The sequence below is a fragment of the Triticum dicoccoides genome, chromosome 1A (genome assembly GCF_002162155.2).
Source record: "Triticum dicoccoides isolate Atlit2015 ecotype Zavitan chromosome 1A, WEW_v2.0, whole genome shotgun sequence".
NCBI classification, from domain to species: domain Eukaryota; kingdom Viridiplantae; phylum Streptophyta; class Magnoliopsida; order Poales; family Poaceae; genus Triticum; species Triticum dicoccoides.
In genome coordinates, this window is record NC_041380.1 from 205,469,525 (window position 1) to 205,480,230 (window position 10,706).

Below are 10,706 nucleotides of genomic sequence, written 5' to 3' on the forward strand. Positions count from 1 at the left end.
TCTTGCATTAACACAACACCGAGACCTTGCAGGGAGGTATCACAGAAAACTTTGAATGGTTTGGATTCATCAGGAGGAGTCAAGGCAGGAGTTGTGACTAACTTCTCTTTGAGGGTGTTGAAAGCAACGCCACATTCAGGCGTCCAGACATACTTGACATGCTTCTGGAGGAGGTTGGAAAGAGGCTTTGCAATCTTATAGAAATTCTCAACGAATCTTCAACAATAGCTTGCAAGCCCAAGAAAACAGCGGAGCTGCTTGACATTCTGAGGAGGCTCCCAATTCACAATTGCAGACACCTTCTCAGGATTAACAGCGATGCCTTTGGCGGAGATGATATGACCAAGGTAGAGAACTTCGTCAAGCCAGAACTCACACTTGGAAAACTTTGCATAGAATTGATGCTCTCTGAGTTTGTCGAGTACCAATCTCGCATGCTTGGCATGATCCTCCTTATTCTTGGAAAAGACCAAGATGTCATCAAGATACACCGGGACGAAATCATTTGTGTAAGGGTTGAAGATGAAGTTCATCATGCGAGAGAATGTTGGAGGAGCATTGACAAGGCTGAAAGACATGACAGTATATTCATAAGAACCATTGCTTGTTCTGAATGCTGTCTTGGGAATATCTTGTTCACGAATGTGAATCTGATGATAACCCATATGAAGGTCAAGCTTGGAGAAAACTTGGGAACCTTTAAGTTGCTCGAATAGCTCATTGATGTTGGGAAGTGGATACTTGTTCTTTATTGTCTTCTTGTTCAATGGGTGGTAGTCGACACAGAGTCGTTCCGTTCCATCCTTCTTCTTGACAAAAAGAACACCACAACCCCATGGAGAAGAACTCGCTCTAATCAGACCCATACGCTCTTATTCATTGAGTTGTTTCTTCAGCTCCTTCAACTATTCTGGTCCAAGCTTGTAAGGACGCTTGCAAACAGGTTTCATGCCAGGCTCAAGATCGATGACGAATTCAACTGGTCAGTGAGGAGGCATTCCCGGAAGCTCTTCTGGAAAGATGTCTTGATATTCACAAACGACTGGAATCTGAGAGATGGCATTCAACTCGCCCTCCTCATTGAGAGAAAATAGCCGAATGGTATCATCACGAGCGGCATAGATGATCACATCCTCAAAAGAGTGTGTCAATTGAATCTTCCTGGCAGCACAATCAAGCTGAGCTTGTGCTTAGAAAGCCAGTCCATGCCGAGAATTAGATCAATATCAGAGTCGCCGAGAACAATTGGAGAAGACGGAAATTTATAGCTGCCCATCTCGATTGTCACATTAGGATCTATCATGCTAGAGCTCAAACGTTTACTCGGAGAAATGACAGCCATGGGTTTAACCAAAAGTGAAGTATTGAAGTCATGCTTGGCAAAAAACGGTCTTGACATCAAACAATGCGATGCACCAGTATCAAAAAGAACTTTTGTAGGAATAGAGTTAACTGGAAAGTTACCCATGATCACTTCTGAAGAATCCTTTGCCTGAGCTTCGTTCATCATGTTGACCTTAGCATGCTTGGGATTGACCACTGCATTGCTGGCAGATCTCACCGGAGGAGGAGGCGGAAGGCGCCTTTGGTTAAAGCATTTGTTTGCATAGTGCCCTTTCTGCTGACACTTGTTGCCAGTAACCTCTGAGAGCGGACAGTGATAAGGAGCACTTGGCCTTGGAGTATGAGACTGAGCTTTGTTCTGATAGCCTGGGTTGGGTGGGTGGGAAGATCCATTGCCACCTTTGCTCTTCTGCTGATAAGACTGACGAAACGGAGGAGGAGGAGGAAACCAGAACTTCTGTTGTTTAGCTGCCACTTGAGTTGAAGAAGAAGATTGAATTGCATCCCTGACTCACTTCTTAGAAGCATCACACTTAATCTGAGCGGCTTCTTGATTTAGTGACATGTTGTAGAATTCATCATACTTAGTCAGCTCAAGAAGCACGAGAGCTAATTGCAGATCTTCTCTAAGGCCACCTATGAATTGATAAATCATACTCTTTTCATCAGGGACATCTTTTTAGCGAAGCGAGCGAGTTTCTGAAACTGGATATTGTATTGATACATGGACATGCTGGCTTGCTTGAGACTGCGGAACTCCTCATGCTTGCTCTCAGCAACACTTTGTGGGATGTGATGAGCTTTGAAGTCTCGGCAGAAATCATCCCAGGTAATCACATGACCTCCTCTGGAATCTCTGTATTGTTGATACCACTCAACATCTTGGTCTTTGAGTTGAACGAAGCAAACTTGACAAAGTCCTCAGGCCTGACATTGCTACACTCAAAATGTTTGCAGATATCCACGAGCCAGTCGTCGGCGTCTGTGGCCTCGACACAGTTGATGAAGGACTTCGGTTGGTTTGCGAGGAACTGGTTGAGGGTAGCAAACTGAGGCTGATTGTTGCCTTGACCTTCATTTCCTTGGTTGCCTTGCCCTTGGTTGTGCTCTTGCAAGAGTTGCAAAAGCATCTGAGTGTTCGCGTTGGTGGCTGCCATGACAACCTGCCATTCCCCCGGAGGTGGAGGTGGTGGCGAAGGGTTCGACTATTCCCCATCATTGCGGTCCGGATTCTGACGCGTTGGAGGAGCCATCCTGAAGAGATTGACATCCGTTAGCATCTTGAAAGACATATATTCAAGTTGAATCAATGGATCGAAATTGCAAAATATAGCCTTAACATCCGAAGAAGAATGAACGAATGAATTCCAAAGTAAACCATCACAGTTCCATAAAGTTGAGAAGCCACTTATATAAAGGTAGATGGATAAATCAACAAGGTACGGATATGAACAAATAATTGGTAAGGATTACCCAATCACAAACCAAATATCTACTGGAAGTAATACTAGAACTACTTGAATTCCCACCTATAAAACTCCCAAAACTTACTGGTTATGCAATCAGGTGTTGGGGATACAGGGGAAGCATAATATCTCACCCAAAACTAGCAAATCCAACATCCAGCTGTATCCATCCTTCAACACATAACCAAGAAACCTTCGGAAATCATTTACCTCAACCTTCGAAAAGCATCCATTATACAAGTTACGGCAATACTCCCGAACTCCTGCCCCAGTACTGGGTGGCGTCCAGGTTATCTCACCAACAACTGCATAAAAGAGTTTTTCAATGTCGGCGAACTCAGGTATTCCAGAACTGCAATGATAAAATTGTGATGACAACACCTCGGAGCTCAACTCCCTGGGACACTGCCACAACCCCTAAATGTCAGGAGGCACCAAGAACAATGTTCTCGTCACAAAACCATCAGAACGATTCCAAGATACCCGCGTGATCCTAATTTTTTTGTGTGAAATTTGAGGAGAGAAGAGTGAAAATTCTACGTCAGGAGGCCTCACCAGAGCAACGAAGGGACTGAGGAGTAAAAAGAATCCTACTCTCTGATATATATAATCCTAAGACTCAAAACATTTTCTTCTAGACTCAACAACATCAGCGATTCGATCAAGCAGGGGGCTCCTAAGTCGAGGAAGGGTCTGATTACCAACTTGTAACACCCACAATGCGGCTATATCTCCCATGTGTCAGGGCACGACTTAGAGGCATAGACGCATGGTAGGCATGTTGCAAGAGGGGTAATCTTTACACATCCCATGTACTAAATAAGAAAGGGATAGAGAGTCGACTTACAATCGCTGAGGGAGTCCTGGATTAGGGGGTCTCTGGACAGCCGGACTATATCCTTTGGCCGGAGTGTTGGAATATGAAGATACAAGTTTGAAGACTTCGTCCTGTGTCCGGAAGGAACTCTACTTTGCGTGGAAGGCAAGCTAGGCAATACGGATATGTATATCTCCACCTTTGTAACCGACCTTGTGTAACCCTAGCCGCCTCCGCTGTCTATATAAACCGGAGGGTTTTAGTCCGTAGGACAACAAACAATCATACCATAGGCTAGCTTCTAGGGTTTAGCCTCTTCGATCTCGTGGTAGATCAACTCTTGTAATACTCATATCATCAAGAACAATAAAGCAGGACGTAGGGTATTACCTCCATCAAGAGGGACTGAACCTGGGTAAACATCGTGTCCCCTGCCTCCTGTTACCATCCGCCTTAGATGCACAGTTCGGGACCCCCTACCCGAGATCCGCTAGTGTTGACACCGACATTGGTGCTTTCATTGAGAGTTCCACTATGCCATCACCGCAAGGCTTGATGGCTCCTTCGATCATCACTAGCGATGCGGTCCATTGTGAGGCTTTCCTCCCCGGACAGATCTTCATATTCGGCGGCTTCACTCTGCGGGCCAATTCGCTTGTCCATCTGGAGTAGATCGAAAGCTACACCCCTGGCCATCAGGTCAGATTTGGAAACTTGAACTACATGGCCGACATCTGTGGAGACTTGATCTTCGACGGATTCGAGCCCATGTCGGACGCGCCGCACAGTCGCGACGAGCATGACGTAAATCTGCCGCCGAACGATTTCTGGGAAATCGCACCATCTGAGAGCGGAGGGATGGACCCCGCCATGGAGGCCGCACTCTCAGTGGCGATAGAGCCGGATACTAACTTCACCCCTTACGAGAGCCGTGTCGCCGAACCATTGGATTCATCTCCGGCCACGGACTCTGAGCCGCTCACATCCGTGCCCGTCGAGTCCGACTGGGCGCCGATCATGGAGTTCACCTCCGCAGATATCTTTCAGCACTCACCTTTCGGAGATGTGCTAAATTCATTAAGGTCCCTCTCCCTGTCAGGAGAAGCTTGGACGAACTATGTCCGGCTAGAATGGGATGCGGACGACAAAGAAATTCACTGCCCACCCACCACACACTTAGTAGCCACTGTCGACGACTTAACCGACATGCTCGACTTCGACTCCGAAGACATCGACGGTATGGACGACGATGCCGGAGACAAACAGGAACCACCGCCCACAGGGCGCCGGACCACCACTTCATCACATGACGTATACATAGTGGATACACCCAAAGAGGGCAATGGAGAAGAGACAGCGGGGGATGCACCCTCCAAGCAACCCAAGCGCCAACGTCAGCGGCGCCGCCCTAAGTCCCGCCATAGCAAAAACAGCGATCACAGCGCAAGACCGAATAATAGTCCACTCGACTCTGGAAGAAATGACAACGCACCACCCCGGTGGCAGAAAACGATCAAGATGCAAACTGCAAACATAGTACAGATCCGAAGTCTGAACACGATGATTCCCAGGATAAGCCTCATCAAACCCCGTATGGGGAAGAAAATAGTCCGGACGAAGATGCACGCATCATCCCGGAAACACACTTGGAGCAAGAGAACCTCCGCAGAAGGCTTATTGCCACAGCGAGGAGCCTGAAGAAACAGAAGCAAAGGCTCAAGGTTGCACAAGATACGCTCAACAGCAAGTGGAACAAAGTAACAAAGTATGGTGGAAGTTACCGTAAAAATAGCTATCCAAAGCGCAAGCTATTACCGGAATTCGACGATGAGGCCTTAGAGCCCATACAGCCAAAAAGTGATACGACCAACCGGCCGGATCCACCACCCTGCGAACACGATAGAGCGGATAACAAAGTCGCGCATAAGTCAACACACGATCTACATGAGAACTTGCGTCAAAAATCCAGCGCGACCAGATCTATCTATGGATCTAGGAAGCACGCTACGGTACACAACCAACACCAAATACTACTACCGTCCGAACACCATGGCGCATCCCAATACAGGGGCGCCGCACACCCCTTATGTTTCACTGATGAGGTGTTGGATCACGAATTCCCAGAGGGATTCAAACCGGTGAACATAGAGGTGTCTGACGGAACCACAGACCCTGGAGTCTGGATAGAGGACTTCATCCTCCATATTCATATGGCTCGTGGAGACGACCTCCATGCCATTAAATACTTTCCCCTCAAGATTAAAGGGAAAGCTCGGCACTGGCTGAAAAGCCTCCCCAAAAACTCTACTGGAAGTTGGGGGGAGCTCGAGGACACTTTTCGGTCCAATTTTCAAGGGACTTATGTCCGACCTCCGGATGTAGACAATTTAAATCATATAATCAAACAGTCCGGAGAGTCTGCCCAAAAACTTTGGAACATGTTCCGCACCAAGAAGAACCAAATTGTCGCCTGTTCGAACACCAAAGCCTTAGAAACTTTTAAACACAGCGTACAAGACGAATGGCTCGCCAGACACCTCGGTCAAGAAAAACCGAAAACAATGGCAGCCCTAACAAGCCTCATGACCCGCTTTTGTGCGGGCGAGGACAGCTGGTTGGCCCGTAGCAGCACCAACGACCCAAGCACATCCAAAGTCAGGGATGGCAATGCACTACAAGAAATATGTCAACTTGTGACCACCACTATTGGTCACTGAATGGTCACAAATTTCCATTTGTGACCTTTTTGTGACCAAAAACATAAGGTCAAAAGTTGGCCGTCATAAACTGACTATAGCGACCTTTCTTCTGGAATGGTCGAAGACGTTTATGACCAAAATACGTCTACTATGGCGTTTTGGTCACTAGCAACCTCCCCAGGCCACGTAGGCATCCAGCGTGGCAAGCTGATGTGACACAAGATTCAGCCCGGTCCAATTCGGCGTTTTACATGGGCCGAGCCCATTAATTCAGCCCATTTTAATTTATTTTTCCCTGTTCTTTGATTAGCTAAATAGGCCTGGCCCAACAATTAGGACTTTTTTTCTTCTGAGATGCAGTCTTTTACAATCCATTTTTTTGGGGCCTCAACCCTTTTAGAATCTGAAATTTATATTGCTCTTTTTAGAAACAAGTCCACCATAGTTTGGGCCATGGCCTTTTTAGAGCCCAAGTATTTAGTGCAATATAAATTCTGGACAGGGCCTTTTTACAATCCAATAGTGCGGCAAGCCCTCTTTTTTACAGCCAATATTCTCAAATCAGTATAGTAATAGTACTTCTTTCCCACAGTAATATCACAAGTATAGAAAACTTTCTCACACAACTTTATCTCGCATAACATTAGACAGACCAACACATATCAATAACTTATCTCATATGTTCACAAGTACATAACTTTTATCTCACACAACATTATACAGAACTGTATCTTGCAGGTTCAAATCACATAAACTTTATCTAACAGGTTCCCCGCAACAAAAGATGATCACCATCATCTCCTAATCAAGATGCAAATAACCTGCACATTCAAAAAGAAAAAGCAATATGTCAAAGAGAGACAAACAAAAAATAGAATAAACAAAAAATAGAGACTTGCATCAAGTAGACCTGATGATGTACAGATAGTAACCAAACTAGCATCTACTTTGCCCGAGAGATAGCATGAAGCAGTTTTGATGCCATTTATGCATTATTTCTGAGACTAGCAGCAAAAAATACATAGGATGCCAAACAGCCGGCAGCAGCTAAGATCGGTTAGTTGCTGGCTACCACCGATGGCGAGAACTAAACGAGCAGGTTAGATTCATTGGGCTGGGTTGGATTGGATTGATGCTGACAAAGTGACAACAGGAAGGTAATGAGCACATACAACTAGCTCTAGTATACCGGCGTGCATGAGCACTTGTTAATATTTATATTCATCACAGCAACCTATAACCACCTACGCATACAAATCAGAAAGCACACATATATACTGAACAAAAGCAATGGCCATGAATAGATGACTTAACAGTTCATGTTTTTTAACAAAACAAGAGTGGACATCTCATAGTGAGTCTAATACAGCTACACTAAGCAGAGAACCACATCAAGACATGAAGAGTAAGCCATCACAATATAGGAGGATTGGACTGCATACCTAGTCGTCCTTGAGGTAGAGGACCATCTTGGTACCCCTGCCGAGCTGCTCCCCAAACGTATCACGAGTGACGGTGAAGGAGCTACCGGCCTGGGACTCCCACACGTACTGCCCGTCGTTGTTGTGCTTCATGGTGACGACGACCCTCTCGGCAACAAGGTAGGCGGAGTAGAAGCCAACACCAAACTGCCCAATCATGGACACATCGGCACCAGCGGCGAGGGCCTCCATCGGCACCGTACTGATCTTGTCCAAGGCCTGCGAAAATCACACCGGCAAACACACCACGTCATCCCAGGAACAAATCTCACACGCCTCGAATCAAACCGCGGGTCAACGGATCTGGCTCGGCAGAATCTAAAGCCTGGCGTAAAATGGCCAGTGTAATTAATGGCCAGTGCTGCCAGTATTGAATGTACCACATCGGCAAGCATTATATAGTACTACTATGTAATTGATATGCAAAAGAAGATGCATCTCCCATGTTCAGCAATCAGGATCAACCATGAAGTTTCTACTACTCCTACATCATTTTAGCTAATCATTTAAGATGATCATTTAAGATGCTAATGTTTACTTGTCAAGTACAGTTATTGTTACTCTAAGATTTTAGCTAAGTAAATATAAAGATAAGAAGACACTTTGCCACCAATATTTTGTGACATCTGTAGAATTCGTACCTCATAAACATGCATGAAATGTCTATCTCAAACAAGTATACATACTGATCATGTTTAATTAGGCCAGCAGCACAAAACAACCAATTATATTGCCTTATAAGAAGCTATTTGCATAAAGTAGAGAACTACAAAACAAGCTATTAACCATCCTACTGGTAGCAAGGAGATAAAGATAATCACTTAATAAGATAAGAAGCAGACATGAATCACATAACTATGTACAATTCAATATCCCAACTGAGAGTGAACATGTATTAAACATTTCCTGCATTTCAATACATGCATTACAGATTCACAGCATAACTATACATAGCTGTACAAACATGCATGAACAGGAAAGCAACCAAACTACAAGAACATATAAGGAAACAGAGGGAATCACTATAACCTATGGAGTGACAAGCACATATATGAACTCAAAGTAATGCCCAGCTCGCGCATATATGAGCCGTGCCGTCGAGTCCCGCAGCCACCAACTCGCGCCGCTTGCTGCCGCGGTCACCACCTTCATCGTCGACACGGCGGTGCTGCCAGACCTGCAAAAACCAGAGGAGGCGTGAATGGACATCACACTTGCCAACTAATTAACTATAGCTTGCTACAGAAACATTTCGTTATCAAATTTGATTCAGGAACTAGCTTATTGAGTATGACAAAAAAGCTTAGAATAAAAATCATTTCAAGAAATGCTGCAGTAGCTAAAAAACAAATTAAGCTATACCATTTTAGGAAAATGTGTAAGCTGTTCAACTTTTCTCACATTCACTCCAGCTGCTTCCAAACACTAACTAGGTAACAGAATTACTTTAAGACTGTAGCCCGGGAATTCGTTATTCATGCTAATATAAAATTCGCTCAAACGGAACCTTGGAAACACCCTTTCCCAAGTAGTCATATCCATCGTCCCTCAGTTCCAAAGCTTCATAAAGACCTACAGAAGAGGGATGATTCAGACAAGATTAGTTCAACAAAAATAATAAAATAACATTTGGTAAATAATGATACAAATAAGAGTTTGGAATAGGATACATTTTGGTGAAGTGTCTGTCAGGGAGAAGTGATTCAGAGTTTCAAAGTGAAGTTGTTTCTGAATACTAGTAGTGTAATTACTAATTAGCTTGCTAGATGTGTGCATGAAAGCTACTGTTCCTATTGGGTTGCAGCTTGTACTAGTTAGCTAGCTAGCTAAGGACTTGATAGTATTCTTTTTCCAGATAAAGAGCTGATGCTACTAGTCTAATCACACAGTTTTAACCAGATTAGAGCAAAGACAACACGCCAACGGCAGAACCAAGACCAAGTCTCGGCAATCCAATAGGAATCTCTGGAGCTCCATATATCGCCACACACACAGCCACGCACCACCTGGCCGCCCCCATCGCAAGTTTGCAGCACACCACCGCACCCAACATTGTAGCAAGCGCGCGCGCTCACGCACATAACACCCGTGCAAGGTCATGGGGGGCACGCATGTCATACTTGTGTGGGCATCGGTACTCGTCGCAGTAGAGCACGAGCTGGCGGTCAAACACAGTGAGCACGAGCTGGCTGTGTGGGTATCATCTTCCCCTGATGATGGAATTACGCAAGTCCAAAACTCAATCAAGAACTGTAATGGTATATGCAATGCAGCAAACAATAATGTTTTTTTCGTTCAGAAGTTGAGATGTCCCTGTGACTCGATGGTTTCATGATTCTAAGCGTGGTATTGCAATTCTAAGCAAGCCTGGAGTATGATAGTGGTACATGAAAGTATGTAGAACAACAAGAGTAAACCCTAGGAATTAGGGATTTTAGGAGTAAGCAATTGTGTTCATCGAGAGACCGTAGCGAGCAAGCATCAGAGGGCCCAAGTGAGACATGGCGTTGTCACGAGCTCAGTGGCAAGTATTGGAGGTGAGGGACAGAGAAGGAGAGGAAGAGGGTACCTTGAAGACCTCCATGTCCATGGCATCATCGAGCGCGGGGTTCTGTCCCAGCCGAGCGGCACCCAGGCCTCTCATCGCGTGGAAGAGCGTCGTCGGAGGGCGCGACTGTGTGTCGGTGGAAGACGGTGGAGGCGTCCACCACAAGCATCACCGTCGCCTCGCCGGCGCATCGCATGGAGATCATGGAGCACCGGCACCTGACCTGCTCGATCTGGATACCCCAACACCGAGGGAGATAGTGTGAGCAGAGGGTGGGGCAGATGGATCTAGGAACGCCAGGTACATGAACCACTCGGTGTTCTTGTTTAGATCTGGCGGGGGCACCGCCTG

The 10,706-nt window shown here is 45.7% G+C and overlaps 1 protein-coding gene across 1 annotated transcript; it reads right to left on the bottom strand.

Moving 5' to 3' along the window:
• Positions 1-7,768: 7,768 nt before the first annotated feature.
• Positions 7,769-9,860, bottom strand: LOC119278067 (heat shock protein 81-3-like). Its single transcript, XM_037559450.1, has 3 exons — positions 9,814-9,860; positions 8,951-8,984; positions 7,769-8,026 (listed from the first exon to the last, which is right to left on the bottom strand). Exons 1-3 carry the CDS (start codon positions 9,858-9,860, stop codon positions 7,769-7,771), a joined length of 339 nt encoding a protein of 112 aa, XP_037415347.1.
• Positions 9,861-10,706: the final 846 nt, after the last annotated feature.